General features: G+C 40.7%; 1 protein-coding gene across 4 annotated transcripts; it reads right to left on the minus strand.

Annotated features, from left to right (window-relative positions):
- Positions 1–4,323: 4,323 nt before the first annotated feature.
- CDPF1 (cysteine rich DPF motif domain containing 1) lies at positions 4,324–26,853 on the minus strand. Of its 4 annotated transcripts, none has more exons than XM_055809123.1 (6): positions 26,744–26,853; positions 26,321–26,558; positions 25,853–25,937; positions 16,154–16,277; positions 14,668–14,779; positions 4,324–8,753 (listed from the first exon to the last, which is right to left on the minus strand). In XM_055809123.1, the coding sequence occupies exons 4-6, from the start codon at positions 16,264–16,266 to the stop codon at positions 8,604–8,606; spliced, it is 375 nt and encodes a 124-aa protein (XP_055665098.1). In that variant the 5' UTR covers positions 16,267–16,277; positions 25,853–25,937; positions 26,321–26,558; positions 26,744–26,853; the 3' UTR covers positions 4,324–8,603. The 4 variants fall into 4 exon arrangements, with proteins under 4 accessions (XP_055665098.1, XP_055665099.1, XP_055665097.1 ...); XM_055809124.1 differs by having other exon boundaries at positions 26,321–26,561; positions 26,744–26,819; XM_055809122.1 differs by lacking the exon at positions 26,321–26,558 and having other exon boundaries at positions 26,612–26,802.
- Between the last annotated feature and the right edge of the window lie 235 nt (positions 26,854–27,088).

Below are 27,088 nucleotides of genomic sequence, written 5' to 3' on the forward strand. Positions count from 1 at the left end.
TGTTCCAGATCCATTTTGTTTTCTTATTTGAAAACCAGCAAGCATTTTTTGACTAGTTCTTTGGACACCAAAGTTTGATTTCTCTTTTAAATTAAATTGAAGACCTTTAATGAAAAAAAAAAATATGGAAAGAACGCATCTCAGAATTACAGAAATATGAACAAGCTGTTAACATAGCCTAAAATTCTGGATGGATCCCACTGCCCACACTGCTGCACCGTGCACATACCCACAGTCTTGTCAAAGAATGACACAGGGCAGAGAAGTCACTTCCCAAGCATTAATGGGCAAAAGGAATTCTTAATCTCTACATTACGCTTCTAACAAAGTACATTCGCTACTGCAGTAGATGACTGCAGCAGGCTTTTGCCAATTAAATTTCGAGATAACTCAGTTTGTGTTTGGGTTTTTTTTGAAGTTTGGAATCTTAACTAGTATGAGATCTAATACTGAGGAGCCTTCAGCTTTTCCACCTTATACAGATCGTTTAATATTTTAAAATACCCATTCTATGGAGGGAAAGAAAGTGATCAGTGCTTTTACTATAGCACCGAAGAACTCTGGTTAGCAAGCAGTACCCGCAAACAGCTTAAGACAAGAGACAACAGAAGAATTGAGAAAAATCCTAGGAAACAATAGTATGACTTAAGTTTTCAACAAATATATAACGTACTCATTTTTGAGGGTTTTTTTACTTTATTTATTTATTGAGATGCCCTAGGTACTTTGACAAAGGGGAAGAAAAAAAAAGGAAAAGGAAGGCTTTGTGTCAAGTGTTACGGAAATCTGATGTTCATTTTTATCTCCTCCTTAAAGATTTTCTTTAAAGGTGTACTGTCTTCAGTGTCACAGCAAACAACTGCCATTTTAAAAAAAATCAGTTACTTTGTACCTTTTTAAATTTCAGAATCCCACTTTTATTATAAACACAAATTGATAGACAATAGATGGGAACGTTTTCCACTTACAGAAACTGAATCTTTCCCAACATTTAAAGAAATCTTTTTTATTTAATTGCCATTTCCATGTGCCTTTGCTTTGGTTCTAGCCAGCTGCTAGAAAGCTGAAGTGTTGCCAAAGAGCATATTTTTGCGTTATTTCTGGCCTGCGCAGATTTAGGAAATACCAGCAGTTGCACTAAGTCCGTTCTCATGAGAGAGCTAGCACAAGTTTGCGAATCAAAGAGCTTATAATAAGCATCTAAACATTTGTTTGTTTATTCAAACTGGTAAAACTTGGAGAGATTTATTCATCATGAGAGCTGGGTCACATACTATTTGAATTTCCTCCTTATTTCTATCGGAAACCCTGGATGACTTACGCACCATTTCAGACAAAGCAGTTAGCGAAGATTACACTGTAGCTGCCTGTACTGTGTCTGAAAAGGAACAATTCCAGCTCAGTCTCTCCTTAAAAGCATCCCTTTTAGTTGAAAATTTGCAACTATATTTAACAAATGCTTTTGCAGCAGTTGTGATACTGCTTAAGCATAAGGTCTTACAAATAATGGTCCTTCCCCCAAAACCCTGGTCCGTTAAGTGTTGAAGGTGTAGTGTGGTATCTGGTGCTTGCTTGTATCTCAAGTGCTTTCTTAATAATCTGCATATAATTTTTTTAAATCTAGGTTTAATCAGCTTTATTATCCTTCTTCTACTAGAGATTTAAATTATATGTGGGTTTGAGCTAAGATTATTGATATTGTTATGTGTTGTGGGATTTTTTTAATTTAATGTGATACCATTTCTTCATGTTTCAATTTGTAAAATATGAGAATATAATTGCAAGACATAAACTTTCACTAAATTATATTACAGAGGTGCTTTAAGAAAAATACGTAAATTATTTAATTTAAATATTTGTTTCATACTTTATCTTGTGACCCCTTTTGTACAGTGAGGAAAGATATACTTTTATGGGGGTAAGGATGATGGGCCTGAAGTCAAAGACAAACTGCTATTTATTCCTGTCTAGTCTTTATTACTGTATCATTTGTGAAGAAGTATTACAAATTCTGCAACTTCTCAGTGTTTGTTATTGACAACTGTAACAAAATTTTAAAATATATTTTCACATAGAACGTGGACTTCCTTTTATTTAATTTTAATAAAAGTAAGTCTAGGTGAAGAGCTGCAATTCCAAAACAGTTAATATTTTTAATGTCTTAAGTTCACCAATATGAAAGACAGTTCATAGAACTAAGTTCATCTTTGCTTTACAGCACAGTAGTTCATATTCCTTAAAACTCTGAAAAGAGCGCGAAAGAGAGCTACATTTTGTTAATACTCCATTACTGGTATTCTCCGAGGAACTGATTGCAGCTTACTAGGAATAGTAAAGTGTATTCAGGATCATTTCCTTCTACCTGCACTAGCTTGATTTGCAGTTTTTATAGATGTATTTTAAATACAGAATTTGACAATGCAAAACAAAATGTTGAAATGCCGTTATTGGCATTTTCTATAGGAGCGTTCCCTTTATGATTTTAAGTAGAGGTGAATTCCGAATCTGTTCACAGAGATTCTGTGTCCTGTGTTTCAGGTGTGGCAGGCTGTGCCTACAGCATTCCAGCTAACGAATCCCGATAGAAAAGTTACCTTGTAAAGGTACACTTCTTATTTTGCTGTAGTCAAAACATAGCATCTAGTGCAAGCACAGTATGTTACAAACGTTCCAGCAATGATTTATACTTAGTGCATTATATAGATAAATAGATAAAATTCTATTTCCCCAAATCACTGCATCTTGAAATTTTCACTTGATCAGTGTGACCATACAGGTATATTGTCTACCAAGATGTTTGTGTCTTATTTATAAAAGCTCGACTGGAGTTTCTTGTGGTAACCTACAGCTACTTCTTTACTCAATTTCATAGCCAGCAATGAAAAAAACACCTGTAAAAGGTACTACCGGATAATGTCACTTTACACTGTAGATATGTGATACAAATTCATGTTAACTAAACCCGTCCTAGGGCAAGGGCGTTTCCTCTCTTGTTTTCTCTAATGTGCTTACAGGTTTTAAAAATATTTTTCTGCCTCCTGAAGCTGTTGGTTTTGGGTTTTTTTCTTGAACTCCTTTATTGTGTTAGTCAATCTTGTCAGAGTTCAGTGCAAGGATGTTTCAAAAGAGAATTCCAATTGCAAGGACCTCAATTTCACGGGTTTCCTCTGCCCAGGGGATAGGCTGCATGCACAAAAGAGAATAATCTGATTAGAGGCTGGGCTTTAAATACAGACTGCAAGATCAAGCATAAGGTACTTAAAGTTGAAGTATTTTGGAATATTTTCTCAGGTTGGATATGCAGGTACAGTAATCCCTATTGTGGAAAAGACACCAGCCTTATGATCAATGCAAGAAGTTTCATGGCATTCTTTACACTTGAAAGAAAAAAAAAAACAACTGGTGGTACGGAAAAATACTAACTCCCGAAAAACTGGCAACATGCAGGTATTGCATTCTACTTCTACTGCGTAGGAGTGCAGTTTAATCATTCAAAATCTGTTTGTGATGTGCAACAGGAACGGTAAGAAGGTTAGCAAATTTTCTGGTGGATGATTCATGTGCAGATAACCAGGTAGAGTGCTGTTCAAATCCACTCTCCATTACCTCTGGGACATTTGCATGTCAAGGTGTATTTTGCCACGCGGCAGCACAGGGTTGCCTTCATGGAGTAACAGCAGTAACACAGCTGTTAGTGGTCCCATGTGCGTATGCAGAGCGGTATCTGTGGGCACTCACCAGCGGCGCCGTCCAGCACACAGTTACCAAGCAGACTGCTACGGCTCTTCTGTGGATAGCGGCAGGGAGCTTGCTTCTGATCAAATCATTCACCCCTCTCCCCTGGGAAACTAATCCTGTGGAGCAGGTGGATATGTGAAGCCCTGGCTCCATCTCAGTAGCCACAGATACCTTCCTCTGGCTTCAGAAGTGGAAGGAAGAGCATTTATGGCTTTAGTTATTTCTTCAGTAATCAATGTTCTAGTGTTATGGATTTTAACCAAACCACCCCTCTTAACTGTTTGACAAAGCCTGTTTTATCAGCCTCTCGGATGAGCTGTATTTCGCATTGCCTCTGCTATGTCACAGCTTTTACAAACAATCGCTCTGAATTTCCCTTAGGATTGTAACACAACAGTTTACCTACATCATAATGTTAAACCCCTTCATCACATCTTAAATTATCCGTTACCTGGTATGACCCAAAAAAGCACGTTTTTGATAACTTTGCCAAACCCTAATCACTAGAGCTAGCAAGTGTTTAATTAAGTCAAGATATCAATATTAAAGAGAAAAAACCACCAAATCATTGTTTCCAGTCATGTATGTTTTTAGGAGGTTCTGGGTACATTTTATTACAGTAAATATGGAGCTTAAAAGAACAGACATTTCTTGCAGGGAGTAGTCAAACCCAGTTCTCATGGAATGCTTGTTTCCCAGTAAAATACCACTAATTCAAGCCAAGTTCCCAAGTTTCTTTCTGTCAGAACAATGCAAATGAAATTTTCAAGAAAGAATGGAAGCCCTGGTCTCACAGGGATTTACAGGAAAGACAAAGTCTCTTGCACTTGGGAATGTAAAAATTACACATAGCTAAATATGACAATGCATTCTCAGATGTTACCAGCCTACTGATCTAGGATGAAAAAAACTTGAACTAAACATTTTTTGTCTTTTTTGCATTCTGATTTTTCTGTCTCCTTTAAAAATAAGAGGTTGAATTCATAGTGTTTGTATAGAGACTGGTAGGAACCTATGTGCTTTAAAAAAATTAAAAAGTCATCCTTTAAGACTGAATGTAAACACAGTTAATTTGAAATATGGATTTGCCTTAATGGTTTTAAAAAAAAAAAATAAAGTATTTTTAGAAGTGAATTTAATGACTTGTGCTGATCTTTTACTTCCAGGGAAGTAATTCACTGTAATGTCATGGTTTTGACACAAACACGCTTGCTAGCTGCCTCTTGTACATTACCCAAAGCAGCTGCCAAATCTTAAGAGTCCCTCCTTCAAAGACTCTGCACACATGAGTAACTTTTATGTACATGGGAGCAGTTCTGTTTGGTGCTCTTGAACAACCACTAACGATCGCAACTGATAGCTTGTGTAAATGTTTGCCAAATCAGGATCTGGGGAGTGCAGGGTGGTGGCGCAGCTGAGAACGGTGGCGCCTGTTGCTCCTGCCATAGTACCAGTGGCATGAATATGTGTTTTGTGCTGCTCTGCTGTAGTTAAGAACTTGAATGATTTTGCCTTCACCTGATTTGCCTTAATTTGGTATACAAAGCCTGCTTCAGAAAAAACTTAGCTGCTTAACATTAGAGCAGGGAGTAATCATGCTGATTTCTAGCAGTGAACAAGAGTGGACAAGCAACCTTTGATGGAATTGGTGCCCAGGTTTTTTTGGGTTAGTATCAAATACCTGTTAACAAACTGTGTTAAGTACGCTTACTACATAATAAGATGTGAGTATTGCAAGGACGTTTTGAAGTTGGAATGATATTTCAAACATCTTTAAAGTGCTGATGCTTACAGGTTTACTGTTAGACACACCCTTTAAATTGGGAACGTGCGTGTAACGTACATACACACATTGCATACATAATATGTATTTACATAGCTATTTCATCAGTTTGTCTGCCGACCCACCGTCCTGCTGTGTCCTTTCATTCTCATTGACTGTGACCAGGTTGAGACGTTTGTTGAATTCAACAAACACTGAATGCACTTCTCCATGAAGTATAGCACACTAATTTGATGAGCATGACTTCAATTAAATCTGTTGGAAGGATATATCACTGATAATTGGTTTCCTTCAAGAATCTGGGGATTTATTAAGCTGGTAAGAGTGCTGAAGCAAAATTTACAGCAGAGGGTAAAGAATCACAAGCTATGCTGAGGAGCATTGAAGGCCTGATTCTGAGCAGCAGAAAGTACTTGCAGAACCTGATGAAACCAAACTATAACGACTGCATTCCTCAAAGAGTAGGCCTCGTGGCTGGTAAGTTTGGGCATGATGGCATTTCGTCTGTGAAACCACATACATACCAAAACAATATACCAAGTCCATAATGCTTATGTTCAATGTGAATATAAGAATATGAAATACATAATAATGCTTTGTCATTCCAGAAAATACCAAGTTGTATGTAGGTCAACCTTCTTACCCTAAAGCATAGACCAGAGATGCCAGAACATATCTAACAGCCCTGAGCTATTGAGCCAGTTTGTGGTACTTGTTGGAAATACGATTTTCTTCACCTAAAAGGTATGTGTAACTAGGTAACTGTGAAGCAGAGGTACCCTTAACTTGGCTTTCTCTGTTGTGCTCAAGAGAAATAAATGAGCTGTACTGGACCAAATTAAAAATTCTGTAGTTACAGGTTCGGCTGCCTTTTAGTAACTGAGTCTACTTCCCCTCTGGTTCAACTGAACAATCACTTAAAGGTAGGGTCATTTCTGAGGGCTTTAAATGATGCTGCTATCATCTCATGATGGCAAAGATAATGATTATGAATAAATGAGTTAACTGCATTTTTCTTTAAGAGCACAGAGGAGGTTGAACAGGAGGCAAAACAGTTCAGAGACACCAGCTCCTTCCCAGCACATTAGTAGGCGCATCCCCCAGTCCCAAGACAGACTTGCATGTCATACAACTGAAAGACACACTCACGTTTAGATGCGAACTGCGCTAGCCAGGCTTCTAAAATGTACTCTCAAGCTAAGAGTTGAGATATAACCTGTTGCATACAGGAAATAGTGTTTTACAAAGACATTTGCTGGTATAAACATATTACATGATCTCACATAACTATGTTGCTTTTTGTCACCTTGACTATAAGACTACAATTTTAAGACAGAAAAGCGCTGCAATTCTCTTTTTAGCATCTCTCGTTCTGTTTAAAGTTCTGGTTTTAGCACAGAGGTTTATGCCTCTGTTATTTGTACAGAGCTGGTAAGATACACTAAAACTTTTAAAGTCTAACATAAAACGGAAACTTAATACCACCTATTTTAAATAAATTTAATATCATTTTCTGTGAAAGTGTAGTCTCTTGTCACTGCAAAAAGGAATCTGAAATGTTGACTTCTAACATGTATCTTTTTTCCCACAAAGATGTGTGTATGTATATACACATATATATATATATACACACATATACATATATAATGTCATAAAGCACATAGAGCTTGAGAAGGGTACTAACAGGTCTGTTATTGCTCCTCTAGTAACCGCAGAAATTCCAGTCCTCAACAGAGGACACCAACATACTAGGGTCAGGGAAAAAAAAAAAAAAAAAAAAAGATTTACTTTAGGACACAAACATCCTGAAGAACTAAAAAGAACTCGCTGAAATAACGTTCATTTCTTTTAACAGACATACAGATCATTCTACTAAAATGATCAAGTTTAGATGTTGACATATGACAAATTATATGGATAGGATAGTTGAGAAAAGAGGAGATACTAACAAGACATTAACTGGTTCTGAACCAATGACCAACAAAAGCTTGACTAAATAATGTGATTTGGTCATTCAGGAGCATTCTAGACATCTTCTTAAGGTGTGTGACTATTTGGTTTTACATAAATGTCACCTAAATTTTCCTTGTAATGAAGGCAAAATCAACACAAGTAATTGAGCAGCTAATTTTTTGAGCTAAACAAATTGCTATTTGCCTCACAATTTTTTTACTCTTTTTTTGACTGAAACTGTTTCTGAAACCCCTGTTCTAGGTACAGTTTAATTGCCCAGTTCAGGTAAGAATTGAGCTTATTAACTGAACTTTTGTATTCCTTTTCAATTTAATATCAGTTAATCTTTACCTGTAAAGCAAAAACTAGATGTATTAAGGGTCCTCTCCTGTCACTATATTGACATGAACCAGAAGGCTGAGTGCCAAGTGAGTGCAAGTGCAAGTGACTTGTATCTTTTTTTTAATTATTATTTTATTATAAGAGCACCTACCTTCAGAAGTGTTAAAGCTGTGATAGTATTTTATAATTTTATTTATTATATATTCTATTTATTTTATAATTTTATTATAGTCTTGAAGAATGGAGATATTTCTATGGATATCTGTGACATTTTCTCATAACAGTTTTATTTTAGACTTTACAATAAAGCTTTGAACTCCTTGTCTATGGTAATACCTTATCAGGACAGCACTGTCAGGTTAACAATTGGTGTATACTGACTTTCTTGTATGTATATTGAATTAAGCCAGATACATCTGGCTCAGATTTTTGTAACACTGTAGGAGTGTCAAGAATAACATAATACATTAAAATAACAAATACGAAAATTTGGACATGGGCTCTATGCTATATGCTGTTTAGGTTTTTTACTATATGCATTTCATGTGGTGACAACACGCTTGTCTGCTGTTTTTTCTGGCTCCTCAACACCTTAAGGACATACTGCTGGCACTGCAATCACTGGATGGTTATGTTTGAAACCAAGCCAATTGTAAGGAAATGTGTTACTGTGTTCTGTAGTAGTGAGCTGATGAAGGTCACTTCTTTAAAAGGAGCAACATGATAGTCTCCAAAAGGAGAGAAGAGAAACCCCTGCCAAATATCTGTCTCTCTTGGTCCTTCATATTTATGTTCCTGTATCCATTTTTTTACAGGGGAAGGATTTTTGTTGGGCCTTCCTTTTATCCATATCTTCTTGTATTTCCAAAGGAAAGGCCTTTAGGTTTTCATTCACACAGGGGAGGCAGAACCTTTTGGAGTAGAACAGACTACATTCCTGTAAAGAAAATAACATTATTAGCATGATACACAAAATGGGACTGTTAAGTTCCAGTCTCATTAAACATTTATATTTCAAATTTTTCTAAATTGAATTCTTCTTCTAGGTTGAAATATTCCAGCAATTTTGCTTCTTCCTGTTCGATAATTCTAACACCTGGTTAGAGCTAAATGGGTGAAAAATAAAAACTGAGTCTGTAACAAACACTAACAAATCAACTGTCATCTTGCTCCTTTAAAAGAATTTACCTTCACCAGCTCACTGCTACGGAGAACAGCAACACATTTCCTTACAACTGGCTTGTCCTTCAAGTATCATTCATGGTTCTCCTGGTGCGATCACTAATCAACAGGTTTTAATGGGTAAACTGGAGCCAGTGTTGCTGATGGATTATTCTTCAAGAGTTAAACATGAATAAAGGCATCAGTATGGATGGATCAGGACATCTTTTGGGGAGTAATGGATTCCATGGGTTTTACCTAAATAGCAAAGTGTTCCTCTAAAGCTAAATCTTAGCTTACAAAGATTCCTCCCTCCTGGGAGGATCTTCCAAGTTCCTGCACTGGTATGTGAGACCTGAAGTCTCAGAACACTCTTCCTTGCCAATCTCCACAAAAATGGCCTAAAGACCAGCACAAGTACAAAGAACGTAGGCATAGGGCTGTAAAGTCTCAAAGACTTCAGCTGCATCTTTTTCCATAACACTTGAAATAACCTCATTAACCTCTGTGCTTGTATTGCCCTAGGAGAATACTAAAAAGTATAAATATATCAGCATCACAGAGGTGTCCAATAACCAGAATGGCTGAACAAATTTAATTTGGCTGAGGCAATTCAACTGATGTTTCATCCACTACCCACCTTTACCCTGAATAATACTCACTGATTAAAAACTAAAAACACCCATGGTACTAAAGCTTGAGCTGATGTCTGTTCCCTGAATTCTTGATGGCAAGTATAAAAGCTGTTGTGCAAAAAGAAGGTATCTTCCGTGTCCTTGGAATGGAACAATACTATGTTCTGACATGTTTCGTTCACAGTTGGTTTGGCTAGTAATTGTTACAGGCCCAATATTAATTTTTCAAGCAGCTAGCTCTAACCAGATGTTAGTTATTGAAGAGGAGCAAAGAAGAGTTATTGAGGAAGAGCAAAATTGATGGTATTTTAATCTATTTGCAGTACAGAGTTTGGGCAATGGTAGGGAAGCTTATTAATGTATTATTCCTTTGCCCTGCAGTGAGACTGAAGTCCATGGTTCTCCTGGCATGCTGATCACTAAATTCCAAATAGGATTTAATGGGTAAGCTGGAGCTGGTGTTGCTGATGGATTATTCTTGGGGATTTGAGCATGAATAAAGACATCAGTTTAGATGGATCAGGACATCTTTTGGGGAGTAATGGATTCCATGTGTTTTACCTAAATAGCAAAATTTTCCTCTTGCCATGGTCATTTGCAGCTGGCCTTTCTCTGGGGGCTTCGCTTGGATATTCCTGTGTTTCTGTTCTTGCTTTTGTTTCCCACGTCATTATCTGGACTCTAGTAGTAGATTCAGCAGATGATTATATCAAAATCACGATCAGCCTGCTGCTGTGCGACTTTCAAGCCTGAGGAACAACTTCTCTTCATCTATTGTCCTTTTCTGCACTGACAGCCAGGTGCCTTCATAGTCAGTTAGGGTGAGGCCTTGGTCTCTGAAAAGCCCTGAAACTGGATTTCAGTTGCACAACCTCCAGAGCCTATTGTTTTTTGTCTCTTGGTATCCTTAATACTTTAAGCTGCCAATTAAGAAGGGAAGATTAGAGTTTAAGTTGGCTCTGCTATTCTTGTTTGTATAGCAGAATGGCACACAGCCCACCTGCCTCCAGGTTAAGTTCATGGCTCCATGGTGATGGACACTGCACCACTGGGCAGTGGCAAAGGAGGGGAGAGGCTTTTCCCCTATTCTGCAGCTGGGGAACTCTGATGTTAAGATGCAGCTCCCCACAGCAATACAGGTGCTCAACTTCCATTCTTTTAGCTGAAATGAGTTGCCAACTTTTGCTGATTTTGGCCAATGGGACTTATGCAAATCATTAGTACAAATCATTGTGCATCTGGGTCCACATACCCTTAGTCCTCCTCTCTCAGTCTTGGGGTTTTTCAGACTAGCTGTTGTTCTAAAGCCCTATGAATTACACTTATTATGTATAGTCAAGCCTTTCTTTGACCATTTCCTGATAGAGTTCTGTGTTTAATCGGTAATTCCTTAATATGTTTCAGCCCTTCCATGACCAAGAGAGGTGGGGGCCATTTCAATTTCAAACTTAATAGTCTAATTCAGGCAAAACTGAGCTGCCAAAGCATGCTGTCAGTGTTTATTTCTGTTTTGACGTGGATCATGTCTGAAAGTAATATATACAGGGACAGTATCTTTACCACACTTATAAAGGGAACTATGCAAAGGAAAGGTTCTGCCTAACTGTGTCCAGCACTGACCCCGCATGACTGGAAGCTGAATGGAAAGTAGCTATAGTATTACGTTTATCACTTAATACCTACAGTCATGTCCAAGGTCAGTTTTTAGTCACCTTCTCCCGAGGCAAGCAATAAGGCAGAAAACTTGTTCCCTTTCCTCCTTTCTTCTCCAGAAGCCACCTCTTTTCTTTTCCTATGTCTACCAAGTGTTGCAATAAAAAAGAAATAACTTTTAAATGACTAATGTGGTCAGATTATATAATTTCCTCTCCCCTTTTCTGTAAAGGAAACAGGAAGAAGGGCATTTGACATTCCTAAGGACTTTTAAAAGCATTTTTATTATCTTCCTTTTTGTGGTGTTTGACAAGTTTTAAGACATAACAGATAATCTTTTGAATCCAGTTGGACCAGAAAAAATGGCACTTACCAATATGCTGTGCTAAAGATTTTTTCAGTAGGATAATGTGTGCTGCAAGCTGACTGGAGTAAATCAACTGAGTGAGACTTCAGAGAATATTTGAAGTGAGCTTATGAGCATTATACAGAACAGTTGCTAAGTCTTGACTTTCATTGGCATAGCAACTGTAAGGAAAGACACTTCAGCTAGCATGGCTTGTCTCATGAAAAGCCTAAAATCTGATCTGCAGTTAAGCCTCCTTAGATACAAAAATCCTTTACCAAAGCTAAGGTCAGAAAAGTCTCAATTTTGCCACAGGTTCCAGACTAGTACTATTTTGAATTAACATAAGAATAAAAGCAACCTGTCATTGGAAACGCTGCATCAAATTGGTCCACCTTCTTTGCCAAAGAGGCCCAGGAAAGCATGAGTTTCCTCAGCTTCAATTCCTATGTTATAACATTATGGAAACACTCAGCACATGGCTGAGTTGATCTACTTGGGTCAAGCACAAGGAGAAACCAAAATCAATCCACAGAGATATTTTCCTAACTTTGGCTCTCTCTACTGCCTTGGATAAGTTTTTACTTCTCTGGACTTTTAATTTTCCCCACATGAAAGAGGAATAGTATGTGTTTACCTGCTTTGTGCTGTGGGTGTTTAAAGCACTAATTATCATTTCTGCAGCTCTCTTTCCATGTTACTTAAGTGGTATTGCTAAATACATTTTGAAACCATAGTCATATGTGTGATTCACTATCTGGCCTGGCCAGTTTGGCAAGAAATTTATTCTCAATTATTTACAATCAAGGTTTTGCTTTGAGTCATACCATCAGGGGAATCTTGAAGACTCAGATAACAAGAAGTAAATGATTGACGTATTTTCACAATAGATAAAGTAGGCAGGAATGTCAAAAAGACTAGAAGAGGCTTCTATTAGTTCACTGCTAATATCCTTTATACATTGTCAGGCCCTAGATTAACTGCAACAATTAGAAAATCTTTGAGAATAAAAAGCCCCACCTTCATTCAGAAATGCACACTGTGTAGAAAGATACTGAGGCTGAAATGCTGTATTTCTGACAGATTTAACTGCCAGACTTGGAAATGCCTGTTGAATCCTTCGTAAATTCAAGATACTTCATTTGGGAATAAAAACAGCTAAATGTGCTCAAGTTTGCCCAAAACGTGTCTGAGTTACTAATCCTCTGCTGTTAAAAAGGAGGGATAAACCTGACATGTCAGGGCAGGAATCAAGCTTATAAACCCAAACTATCTGACTAGCTGCACTTGCCTCTTCTTCTGGCTGTGTGTGGGAGTGAATCAACTACCAGCCAAGACAGGGACATTGTCACTAAGAAGATCTTGCTCACATGTAAGCTTTGCCTCCACACAACTGCCTTGAGCTACTTGGCTCTGGAAACTTGAACCTAACTATCAAAGATGTAACCAGAGAGCACTGGCACTTTATCTGACTCCCATGTAGTCCTCAGGTAGTTCCAGAAAGGAAAAAAAAAAAATCTCAGTTGCAATGTCTAGTCTGGCCGCTTTGTGATTTTAGTTCATTCAAATGATAAAAGAGACTTCAGAAATAGGAAACAAACATAATCAGGAGAAAAGTGGTATTGCGTGCTCCTCTTAGGGTAGTGGACCAAATCCATCCTTGGTGCTAACTCCCTGCAAGTCAGAATAGCAGCTAAACTTGTCCAAGTGTGCCAATTTCCTTTTGGCTGTATCTGTCCAACCCTCTAAATTTTGTTAGTGTAATTTGACCCTTTGTTTTGCTCCAGAGAATTTCCTCAAGTCCCCACACAGAAACTGCCTGGCATTGGCATATGAGCAGTCCCAGTTGCCCAGATTATGTCACCTCACGGTCTGAGGAAGCTAGAGTGTTTGTCCCATCACAACTATAACTGGCCACCAAACATGAAAAAAAAATTCTACAGTGGGTCTGTTTGTTTTAAAACTCCCAGTATAGCTACTTGCAGTAAGGATCATGTCATGGGAGCTGAGCCCTAACCACTGCGACTGCAGAACGGGCTGAAAAGGCTGAATTTGAAAACTGCTAAAGCTGACACTTAAGACCAAGGTGTGCTCTTGCTAGTAGCTCACCTGTTAGCTGCACTCTAGATGTAAGCATGTTACTCTAGGATAGCAAACAACCACTTTGAAAGAGAAGGTCAGTATCTTGCTGCCATTAGGGCAATGGTATCTGATATAACAAACACAGGCCGTTGTCTGTGTAAACCATCAGGTGATGTTCTCCTCATGGGTTGAGTCCTGCACTAGTCCTGACTACTGCATGAGTCCCAAGTCTCTTTCAACTGCAAAACTGGATTGCCGAGGGAAAGGAGTAGAACCTAAGTTTCCTCAGTTCATTGTATTGCCTCAGAGAAGCACAGTACAGCCTCTGGACACTGATAACTAGGTAATAACCTGTCTTCATTTTTACTTTGAACTCACAGCAAACAAAGGGGCCAGTTCTGCACCGAGGAGAAGGCATTAGGACAACTGTAAATTTATGCCACCTTTCTGGACCACATTCAGACTTCATAGTTTTAAGGTTGACATACCAGCTGCTCTAAAATTCATTCTTCTTTAGAGACCTATCAAGGCATTGCATAACTCTCCCCTCTGCTCACTTTCTACATTAGCTTTTGCAAATAGGATGGCAGGCCTGTGCTGTAGATGTAAACTTAACAACCCGTGGACGTTTATACTCCCTTTATGGAAAAAAATCTACTGTTCGTATAGTACAATCTATTGAACCTTAAAGGTCTTGAAGTATCCTTTGCATTTCCTTGTGCTAGGAAAATGGAAGAAATGACTCATTGTGTTTGTGAGGCTGGACTGTGCTCATCTGTAAGTAGGACAATTAAAGTTGCTGACCATTTTCATTTAATACAACAAGCTCTATCTGGGGGTATCCATAAGAACACACAATTAGCCTGCCTTAAAAACAGACTGCTTGGATTTTTCTGTTTGGTCTTTCTCTAACAGATCACCAGGACTGGAACAAAAAGAAATGACTGAAGAAGTTTGTTTTGCTTGTTACTTACTGTACCAACGCACACTGATCTGCTGCACAAACTGCAATGAGACCCAAGGATGAGGAATTTGTCCTTGTCAGGGGTGAAAGGATCCTTCATGACATAGCTTTCTTCCAAAAGCCTGTAAGAGAATAATTTCAGGCTTTTAAGGGTAGATTTCACAGCAGGGGAGAGTCAAAAGGTGGAAACTGTCAACATCTCCTAGGGTACAAAGACTGGATTACCTTTGCAAAGCTCCCCTTGCAAGACTCACAGTCTTAATGTAGTCATCATCAGTGCAAAGAACTGGCCATTGTACAAGCCTTCATGTCTGGTGTATGTTTCCTGCAGCACTGCATTTAGAACATGTGAGTAGGCCAGAAAGCAAGCCAATAAAGATCGTGTGTAAAACTATTTCTTATACGCATGTACAGAAGCGTTATGCTTCAGCATTATTCTTTTGCTTTTTGAATCTCAGCCGTCCAAATAAAGCTGAGATGTTAACACTGAGCTTGCATAACCTAAAGTTAAGATGCACGTTCAGCTTTGATTCAGACTCTTTAAGAATAGAGTTGATCAAAGTTGATCAAAGGTGGGCCATTGCTGAGTGGAAGAGGGAAAACCAGTACCACTATGGTATTTGGAATGAGAAAAATACAGCTGCCTAAGGAAAACATCCCAAGCAGGTGGTGATCAACAGCTGTTTCCATTTTATAAGAAACAGAGCGGTCTTAGCGGGGTGAAATACTAAGTACATGCTTGACTTCCAGTTCTAGTGAGTTCCTGACCATGTTTGCCTGATGGATTCACTGACCAGGATGGCCTCAACAGAGCTACTCGTACATTTAAAGCTAAGTGCTTTGTTTTATGGGGAGTTTACTGTCTGCAGATAAAGTTATAACTGCATAGTTTCTGGTGAAACTATCCCTACTTAGCAGAGACAGAAAAGGCTTTGGTCTCCTAAAATGTAAATATGTACTAAATTTCCATACACTATTAATGTCATACTGTAATGTCAATCTGCCAAAGAATTGTGTCATGCTGAAAAGCATTCCTGTTCAAAACTCCATGTCATGTCAAACAGCTCTTAAAAAGTGTTTTTAACATATGTATTTAATTCATGCTGTGTTTACATGTTGCCCAGCTGACACAGCTGTGAGGAAGAGCTATTCCCAGAAATGCTAGGCTGACAGTCAACAGTATTCTAGTAAGAAAATAATGGTATAGGTAAATAGTAGGGTGGTCAGTGGGGTTAGGAAACAGGTTAAATACAAATCTTTGCGTGGTTATTGAAGCAGGACAGGAAAGTTGATTTTTGTCTTTTGCTATCAACACTAACAATTTTTAACATTTCTTCCCTCTGGAAAAAAAGAAGTTACTTTAAGTACCAAGCCACATATTCAGGGCCAATATGGCATGTTACTGGGTTCAAGTAGTGCATATTGTTACAAACAAAAAATACTGTTCTAATGCTCATTGCATAAATGAGATCTGTAATATGAAATGCTGTACTTACACAATAGAGCGTGTGTTGGGTGGCTTCTGTCCATAGTATATGTATGGAGCTGTTAAGCCACATAGCTGACATGTGAACTCTCCTGTAGGCTGAACTCCTTTGGAAGCATCCATCTTTAAGCTACCTATAAGAAACACAAAAAAACCTTGAGGTCCAAAGTGCAACACTGGGAACATGCCTGCAAGAAGATTAAGCTGATGTGGGACATCTGGCTATGCTAGTTAAAATGCAATGGAAAACTGACTATTCCAAACCTTAATCAGTAAATCTTTTTTCCCAAATCAAGTTGGTTTCCCATGTCCCATTTAAATTTCCAAATGCCTTAGGTTCAGAAATTGCAGCCTGGGAGCCTAGCTATAAAGTTAATCTATTAATTTGGAACTTGATCATTGAAAGAATTTAGGTAACAAAGTACATGGCTGTGACGTGGAAAAACCTTTACTCAGTCAAGGCCTGTGCTCCTAAGAGCTTCCCAGAAAACAACTCCCTATCTGCTGTGCAGAATCCAAATCCAGTTCTGCAATGCCTGTCTCCTCCCACAAACTGCAAATGGAGTGTTTAAAGGGTTTGGGATCCCACTCAGAAGGCAGGTACCAGAAAGGTAAATGTTGCAATGATTTACTACCTCTTTTTCTTTGCTTCTGGTTCACCTTCGAATAGTTTTGGAAGCTTAACACTTGGTTCCCAGTTCTTATCTGGCTTCCTATGGAAATGAGGCTGATGTAATCAGCCTGTGCCTAGATAGAGTGCAGGCCCATTCAAGCCACACAGGACAGAGGAGGAACCTTTAAAAAAGTTTAGGCCCTTTAACTCGTTTAGTAGGCAGAAGAGGGAGACTCTGCTTAATCCCCATGAAGGATACCCATATACTTCTACAAATCAGAGAATCTGCACATAGGAAAGCTACTGTCACCTGTCTGAAAGACTTTAGCCAAGCATAACAAAGGTGTCGCTATCAGTTGCGAGACACAAAACATAGGAAGCCATGCTTCATCAGCTTTGGTCCTTACAAGATGACTGGTTTAAAATTTTGGCCGCTGATTTACATTTGGGAGCTTACCCTTCACTAGCACCACTTTAGCTGGGAGTCATGCCCTGAGTTTTTCAAAAGTGTGGTGTGGCAAGTATGCTTTTTAGGACTGATTTTGGTGTGTGTGCACAATCAGATCAAACACAGCTAACCATGTGCATGCCCAAAAATTGCACCATGAATGAAATGTGATCGCTTGTTTGCAAGTTGGTTATCTTTGGTCACCTGCACCATTTTCTTGAACAGACATATTCACCTTGCAGTTAGCAAGAAAACTGAAGCTTTTAGCTAAAAGCCCTCACACTTTTCACAGCAGCAGTTTTCTGCTGCAAACCTGTCAGCTTTCTTAAGTGAAGCAGGGCTGGCATCAAGCTGTTAGGAAGGTGATCAATAGGAGCTCGGATTTGGGCAATATCTCAGCAGTTAGGTTGTGTGTCCTCACGGCTGAGCAGACACACAGCCTGCCAAAGGACAGCAGGTCATCCCCACTCTTGTAGCTTTGCAGCCATTCCCTTCCCGTGCAGAGCTGATTCAGTTCACTAACGCCATGTCTCTATTTATGTTTTAGCTCAGCTTAGGTGTTTTCTTTGGGAACAAAATGCCTGACTGTCCTCACTTACCATGCTTGGTTTGCATGGCGGAGCAGTCTTAAAGCACACAGACTGGACAGTTGTAGATGAAACGGAAAGATGTACTCCAGAAGCACACCTAATACACTCCAACGTGAATGCCCAAATAATGGCCATGTAGTCTACAGGCTAGGACCAGAGGTAATCTGAAACACCCCAAAACACAGAGAGTGGGCAGCTGGTTATCCAGCATCAAACACCTTGGTCTATGGTTTCACTCTTACTGCATCACACTAGTTACTAATGTAGGAACAAATAAAAGAACTACCTTTTTTTTTTTTTCTTCCAATGTCTTTTTTCCTCTTGTTCTAGGGAACTAAATGGGCTTGCAGAGGAATTCAGCAACTGCTAACAGTTGTACAAGGTAAGAGGCGAAAAAGCACAGCCAGGAGACAGAGCAGGCTGAGATGAGGGACCTGTATTTCCCTCTTTCAATGACAGTAAGCTGCTATTTCTGCTCACCCTGTGTGGTGAAACTGAATCCTTAGAGACATATGCTGCTAAGGTGAATTAGGGGCAAGGTGAAGCGGAGTTGTGACTACTTGACATCTAGTGTTCCAGAAAAACAGGGAGCCCCAAGATCCTCAGAGGTTACAGAGGCTTCATAACAGACACCCAGTTCAGAAAGTCCTAGCCTGTTAAATCCTGAACCTTGATTTTGGGAATAATCTCCTTTACCTAATCATTCCTTCACCACAGCCTTTCCACTGCCATTCCTGGCATTTCAGTAGTACAGGAAGCTCTTCAAATGTAACACAAATGGGGCTGAATACTGGTTTAATAAATAAATCCAACTCATTAATACCTTAGGCAGCTACATTTTTTTGAAAGTGATTGAATCCTTGGATATCATGTACTTTCCCTACCTCACAGGTAGGGATGCTTCAGAGAATTTAATTAACTAAAATGCCGTCAGATTTTTCAGTTAGACATAAGGCCTATTTCTCCTGGTATATTAAAACTAGGATTCTTCAAACTATACAGAAACTCAACTAAGAAATCTGCTTCCTGAACCCTGTGTTTTAGGATTACTAGGTAAGTCCCCAAACATACTCAAATTTACCTTTTCTGTAGGTCATCAGTAGCAATACCAAGGCACCCACCTATCTGAATGATATTCAGTCCAGAGCATTGTATGCAATTTTCTGTAATCAATCTTTTTTAAAAATGGGAAATAATTGTCCCCACAGAGGTACAGCATGAAAAGTCACTCAAATCAAATAGGAGAGGACTGCCATGGTGATCTTTTCTTTAAAATAATGCAAAACACTAAGAACAAGGGGCGGGGGGGGGGGGGGGGGGGGGGGGGGAAGTATTTATGGCAGTGAGGATCATAGACTTTGGAATGAACGTGTCCTGATTCCAAGTCAAAATAACAGCCCTGGGTTCAGAGCTGAAGTACGTTAGATATAGAAACACCTGCTCTCTTATAGACCATTGGCATGTAGAACAGAATCTGTTCAGTGACTACCACTGGGAAGGAATGATATCTATGTACAAACAGATTTTTTGGCTATGTCAGTTGAAAAGCATATGATCCTGTCTGTAAAGCACAGATGAATTTATAATGCTTTCCATTTTACTCCCAGCTTACAAGTCACTGGTATCAGCTGTACCAAATTTTATTTCACTGGGAACATCACTTGTCCTGAGAGCTTGTCTACACAGTGGCACTTGGGAAAGTTAAGGTGTGAAGTTAATGAATGTACAGATTGTAGAGTAAATGCTCCCATTCAGAAGTAAGGTTTGCTACATAACAAAATCGAGACATTTTTCTTCTGAAGAAATAAATTTAATGGCAAATGTAATAAGCTTTTAGTTTATCCATGCACTTCATACCTTTAGTCTAAAACACCAAGCAGACAAATCCTAAGATGCACTCTCTCACAAAGCTTCTAGTACTTCCAAAAAGCTCATATGCAATTAAAAGAACTGCATCTTTATGTCAGACAGCAAATGCACAGAAGCAATTCTGGGATAAAACCACAGTCGAGACAGACATTGGTTTATCACAAAGTAGGCTCATTGGTTTGGCCCTACACACAGTCTTAGCAAGATGCCTGATATGACAACTATGACAAGGTGTGTGCCTCCCCTCCAATCAGACATATGAAGCACAAGTGAGAACTCATTTCTCTCTTGTGTACCAACAACAGGATAAAGGATCTCTTGGGGAGATAAAAGTCTAGGGCACTAATACCTTCACAACGATGACAGGCAAGTTTCTGACCTCAAGTGACTTAGATCATCACCAGCACTACTACTGGCTTTTTCTCTTTTCCTTGAAAATTTCTGAAGCAGCATCATGTCCCAGTAACATGTCAAATATCTGGCTGGCTGGTATGTACTGAAGAAGTCTTTTAGAACAGCTTGTTTAGAACTGAATTCTGCCCAAGCATTTGCCATTTTGGCTGGAAGCCGCAAGGTACTTAAAACACAAGAACATGCATAGCTCTTCTGAAAGAACACGGTTACCCGCACACGCTTGATTACGAAGCAAACACTGAACTAGCACACTCAGCAGAAACCTGCCAAGTCAAGCCCAGAATGCTGCAGGATGTGTGTGAGGCTGGCCCACGTGTCATGGTGAAAGGTAAAGTACAGAAATCTGAATGCCATACTAAGGAAATAATTGCAGTAAAAGCAAAGCATGGGTTAGATAGTGCTACAAGAGTGTTTCTGCATGCTGTCTGTGACTGATACATAATATAGATGTGGGGAAATGGCTCTCAGTGCTGTTCTCTGGGGACTCCTAAAAACTTCAGGGCAGTTCTGCTCGGAGCATGCTGCTAACAGGCCTGGAAGGCATGCCAGAAATAATAAATCACCATTAAATTGTCAGGGTCAGTGGCAAAGTAGTGGCACAGATAAGTAACCTGATTTTCTTTGCTTGAAGCCTCATTAGCACAAGTCTTTACAATGCATAGGTTAAGCCCCTCTTAATACTCCACAGGAGACTCATGTATTTCTGAGTCACCGATAAACTAAGAGAAATTATATAAGAAAAAAACTGCCTACAAACAGACATAGACTTTGATTTAAAAGTGTGTCAGATAAAATCAACATTGACACACCTTTAATCCTCTCCAATTAAACCCTTGTTTATTTTACCTGCCAAGACTTTCCTGCAGTATCCACTGTTGATGACTATGACCTATTAAAATATTCACAGCTTGATTCTCCATGGGAACAAGCGCTCTCTAATAGAACGGTAGGAGCCACTGAGTTCATAGCCTGGTAAATGCCAAGTTATTTTGCAGTGTTTAGTGTGATACAAATTTAAATACACTTCAGCAGCACCAGGAATGCACTCACCTCCTTCAGAAAAATGATCTGTTGCCTAATTGCTCTGGGAGTAGATGAAACAGCAGAACCTTCTTACTTCCTAGTTAATCCCCAGGTGAACAACTCTCTCCCTCCAGTTCCTTCATGTTATTGCCCTAAAGGCATGTTTAAGTCACCTGTTGGCTGCCTCCTTTCTCTTCCTTTGAGGTGATTTACCTTGGGTTCAGCATAACAAATTAGCCCAGGAATGCAACTTCATGAAGTGTAGCCATTTGGAACTTTTACCTTTATTACCTCTCTCAAAGACCACTCGATTGAATTAAACCTGACTTGTTGCAGCAGCTTCTCCCTTCAGGCCGGGGGATTGTGCTGGTGTTGCTATGCTCCCTCTGCTCTGAAGGAACTGAGATCACTGCAGCACACAGGTTACCCTCTAGGTACGGGTCACATAGCAGGTGGCAAGCCCTGCTTTTTAACAACAGCTTACGTGGATTCCCCATGGCAGCAGGATAAGCAGCCTAGGTGGTCACAGATGTGAAAGTGAGCATTTTTTCTCAACAGTTGTAGGGGATGTTTGAACAGGGTGTGTCAGAAGAAAGAGAGGAGTAATACAGAAAAGCAAATCAAAACCCTTCCTAAGGTAAAAATGGCTTTACAAACACAAGATGAATCTTGAACAGGCATCTATTGGCAAGATGCACGATGTAACAAAGCTGAGAAGCCAACACTTACAAAAATCTAGTCCAAGTACTCCTTACTTCAATATGGCAGGCAGCCAGCTCTGAATTAGACAGCATTTAATAAGGCAGAATCTCAAATTAGGTGAGAATTTAACAGCTTCACACAGGAATAGGGCAAGGCGGCATTAACCCGTATGCACCACTGCCCTCTAGTGGGCAGAGCGGACCGGTACAGCGACGGTGACTGGCAGCACCGCTGTTACCAGCGGCAGCAAATTATTTCAGCGCTTCAGCTTTTAGAAGGACTCAGTTGTAAAAGCCCAGCTAAGTGGATCACACAGCAAGAGTGAATAACAGAATAAAATAAAAGCAAGCTGCCCAAGCATGCATGGCAGAGGCTATCTCCACATCTGGTTGCAGAGATCCAGTGGATAATGGATCTCTTTGCTGTGTGACAGAACAATCCTGAGAGGAAGGGAACTACAGAGTTGTTACTTCTTCCTTTCCCTCCTCCCAAAATTAATCTGTTTGTATCTGGTTTTCTGCTCAATCCCCCTCATTCTCGTTTCTTCTCCTTCTCTTCCAACAGGCATTCGTAAGCAGAGTACAAAGCTCATCACATCATCATTCGTGATGCCATTCGAACACTCTACGTAAAATGGCCTAGAAATTAAAGGAAGGCAATGCAAGCTCGTTGCTTTTCTCACAGCACAGTTACAGGTACTTACTGGAGAGGAGGTAACATAGGAGATACAGTCACTAAAATGTACGCTGAAATGAACGCCAGTTCTAGTGCAACACTTTCCAACAGAGTCTAAAAATAGGAACACCAAGATTTTGTGGAAATACACGAGGAGAGGCTAACACAGTGTTTGGGGAAATAAGACACTGCAAATTGACATAATCTTGAAAGAAATAAATATAGCTTCAGTGATTTATCTCCTTACAGAAAGAAAAGCTGGTACTGTAAGGAAACACTCAGCCCTGACTACGCGGGGCTGCGTGTTACAGTGTCCTTGCTGTGACAGCCAGCGCCCGCTTTCCCCGTGACCGGCAAGACGTTCAGCATTAATATACCTGGGGAAAAGAATTCTTTCCAGTAAAACGTGACTGAGGCTTTCAGGTTTTTAGGACTGAGCTCAAGCTGAGGACTGCATAATGCAGTAAAAGCAAAACCTTCAACAACAACAACAAAAAAACCCAAAATACAAAACTACTGCGGGGGTGGGTATGGGCTAAAGAACATCAGCTTCACAAAAGCCTGAGAATAAAGGCAGATCTGTACCTGCTATATATATAACTTTCTCATGCCCATAGCCCCACACACCTTCTCACAGGCATGCCCTTTTCCTCTGAAAGACATGTTCCTCAAGTTTTGTACTACCAGCTATTGTGAAGAGCAAGGACAAGAAAACTCCAGAAAAGCATTTCCAGCATGTCTGACAAAGCAAAGTAGTCCACTGTCACTCAACCCTTAGAAAGTTTTCTTTTCCAGGGCACTCTCTGGGGCTTCTGTCACAAGAATTTACAAATTGGTGCCCTGTTTCACACCTGCACACTGAGGTAATTTCAGTTTTACCCCTTTGATTACACTTTACAGTGGAAATTGGTCCTTCAGTCAGGGGCTACCAGCTTCAAGACTTCATGACTTACACTTATGATAAATTGCTGTTTTCTAGCCATGTAGCAGTATGAAATAATGTGAATTCAGCTGGGTACAAACACTGTGCATTTTACCATGTTTTCAGGTTAGCCTGTTCGCTCCCCTCAGAAAGACTTTGCTTCCCAACCAGTACTTGGATTACTTTGCCTAAAAAACATGCAGCTACTAAGATTGCATTTACTTCTTTCAACACCTGATACTCTCATCAAATAGGTATCAAGGCACACACACAAGAACCACTTCCATAATTTTCTACAGGACACAGAGAAAAGAAACTTGGGACAGTCAGAGACGTACTTCACCATGACACCCAGGCCACTTCTTTTCTGCATGCTCTGTAGTCTGCACAGCCTGTTCTCCAGAGCACATGTGCACATGCTCTTTCCTTCCAGAAGTTCTTTTGGACAAATCTACTGCTCCATTTATCACAGGCAAAACAGGAGGAAGGTGAGTTTTTTACATGTGATTTTTCACGTTTAATCATAGATGGAGATGTGTGGATCCTAGAATTCACTACAACCAGAGCAGACTGCTCCTACTGGGTCATAAGCTAGGAGGGCAGACATGCAAAATCTTTGCAGTTCTGTCTGTTTGCCAAAGCAGCTCAAAATTCAGTGAGAATTACCAGCATCCTCCATGTGACACAGATAATTAACTTTCCTTTGGTTTCAGATCTCCATCTGTTCAGCAAGCATAGATGGATCTGACTTACAATTTCACTGAGGTCTGACAGGAAAACGTGGACTGCAGAGTAGAGCTAATTAAGCAGCAGAGTTGATGAGGCCTTGACAGAAATTTTATATGCCATATGTTTAGGTTAAGAGTTACTAGCTATAGTTATAGGTAGATAGATAAGGCTTAGAACACTGTGATGTTTGTTACAGATTTAAATGCATTTTTCCTTTTTGTACATATGCATACCTCTAGGTGCAGTTAATTAGTAATAACTTTACTCAGTGTTAGAGAAGTTATAACAAAGTAATTGAATAGGTGAGGAAGAAGGCTTAGTAGAAAATTTTCACGGTATGTAGTTAGAAGGAGACTTTAGAGGCAGCTGTATGGTTCATAGGTTAGCTGGCGAATTAAAAAAAAACAGAAAAGAAGATCAAAAACGCTTTCACCAGGCATTGAGAAAAGGAACAAAACAAAACTCTCACTTGCTTTATCCTGGCATAGAGCAAAAAAAGAACCCCAAACTGTTGCAACCACATAGATAACTAATTTCTTTTTTAATCCAAATCTCAGGTTTGTGCTTATCTATTGGGCATTTTGGGGCACTCTGCAGCTTCCCTGGTTTATTGATTTTTGTGCCACTAAAAGCACTGCTTTAGCAAACAGGCCAGTGCAAAGGTAACGTACAGGCTAGAAAGTTTAGCATGTCATCAAGCCAGGGGAGCAGATCTCCATTCCAAGTCAGGTTAACAGCGGAATCCAAATTTTTTCCTATCTTTATCATCAAATAAAACCCTCCTTTGGTCAGAACACTTCCAGGCACCGCCAGGTTGCTATGTCTGTGCAGAGTAAAACTTTCAGGGGACTCTCCACTGTTCTTCATGTAACCTTGCTGTATTTGTAGAGATCACAGATGTACATCTTGGCTCTATTTGAGGCTAAGACACAGTAAGGCAAGATTTAAAGTAATGCTCTTGTAACAGCTACTTTACCTGGCAAATGTCTTCCGTTCTGTGGGAAATTAAGACATGAGGAAAACATTTTTGACATGGGTTCCAGAAGCATAAAGGTCTTAAACTTTGTTTATATAAAACATACCATTTCAATTGTAAGGATATAGTTAAAACAGTGGAGCATTTTCACGTTATAATTAGTTATGCTGACAAAAGGAGATTCATATCAATACAACTTGTAAACTATACCAGTTAAAGGAAATTAATTAGCATATGATATCTTTGCACTGGCATACTTCTAGTGGTCCCTCCAAGGTGGTATATACCGTTAACATTACAGCAGGGAAAAAACCCTAACTGAAAAAAAAAAGTAATCAATGCACAAACCCATGAGTACGGGTATAACTAACTACTAGTAGTACATAAATCCAGATTCTTTACTCATAGATACGTAGAGATGGAAGACAGCTCAGGAGATTATTTAGTCCATCTTGCCCAAGGCACAACTGGCTTTATGTTGATGGCATTTTGCAGTGTTTACAGAGACTTCTGCTAGCCCTAGTGCCTTAGAGACAAGTAACAGGTCAGTGAGCAAGTCTGGATTAAGTGTGAAGGAAAACCAGATGATTAACCTCTCTCCTTAAGCAGAGAGACCATTTCTAGCATCACTGACACATGGAGATATTTATTTGAGTTCTCAGAGCAGATTCAGAGAGAAACTCTGGTACTCCATCTCTCATACCTCTTGCAAACTCCTTACTTCCCCCTCACTTTTCAACAGCAGTACCTGATTTTTTCCATGGCTCTATGGTCCTCCAAGCCCAAAGCTGCGTGGTCCCACCACCACCTCGTTCAAGTGCAACCTCAAATGCCTACAGACAACAGGAAACAAGGCTTTCCCAAAAGTACCCTGGACTCCCTAAAGCTCCTTCTTTGCGTATGTCCAGCAGCAGTGCCCGCAAACAGCAATACACTTCCCTAGAATCCTCTCCCCAGCCCCCTTCGAGGCTGCGTCCCGTAGCTCCAACCTCAGCTCACAAAATTCCTCAGAAAATTCAGTATGCAGCCACCACGTTCTATCTAAAAAAAGAATACACCAAAACCCATGTGTGGAAAAAAGAATTATCGCCAAGCTTTGGCGCTAGATCCGGACTGACAGTGCCTCCCGCCGGGCGGCTCGCAGCGCTCCCGCTCCCGGCCCGCTCCCCTCACAGGCTCCTGGAAAGGCCGCGCACCCTCACCCCGTTTAACTCACGCTCCAGCCGGCAGGACTCCGGAGCTGGGACGGGCAGATACGGCAGGGTTTCAGCCCTCCCCACGCCAGGGGAAGCAGGGCTCGGAGCTCAGCTCGCCCACCGCTGCAGCAAGGGGCTCCGGCGGCAGCCTGAGCCTGGCTCCAGCCCCACCGAGCGCTGCCGCCACCCGTCTTCCAGGGGAGGATCCCGGCTCGCAAGGAGGAAACATAACCCTCTCTCAGATCCCAGACGCGCGGCCTGCTGAGAAGAGATTAACCATTGATCCCTTGTATTTTTAACACTACCGTCACTGGCACCCGTTCCCACGGAGCTTGGGGCTCCCGCGCAGTCTGCACGCTGGGCCCAGGCCCTCGGCCCCTTCCTCGGGGCGACGGGAGGCCGCAGCCCGGGTCAGCTACAGCCACGGAACCACTGACTCGTACCCAGCAGAGCCGCGCGGCACCCGCCGGGGCCGACGCCGCCATCCACGAGTGCCGAGAGGCGGGCGGCCGCCGCGCCGCTTCCCGCTGGCAGGGCCAGGGCCCGCCTCCGCTCCGCCTGAAAGGGCAGCGCCGCAGGACGCTGGCCGGCAGAGGGCGCTGTGCGACAGCGCGGGTCCCACCGCCGCATCCCTCCGCGCGTCGGCACCTGCCGGGGGGTGAGGGGCTTCCCCGGCGGCTACCGGTACCGGCGCCGCGGACCCGCATGTCGGTGCGGGCTGTGCCGATCCCGAGAGTCCCTGGAGTTCAATCAGGGAAGGCGTTCTGGCCCTGGGAACGACAGGCTGT

Source organism: Falco peregrinus, chromosome 6 (assembly GCF_023634155.1).
Source record: "Falco peregrinus isolate bFalPer1 chromosome 6, bFalPer1.pri, whole genome shotgun sequence".
Taxonomy (NCBI): domain Eukaryota; kingdom Metazoa; phylum Chordata; class Aves; order Falconiformes; family Falconidae; genus Falco; species Falco peregrinus.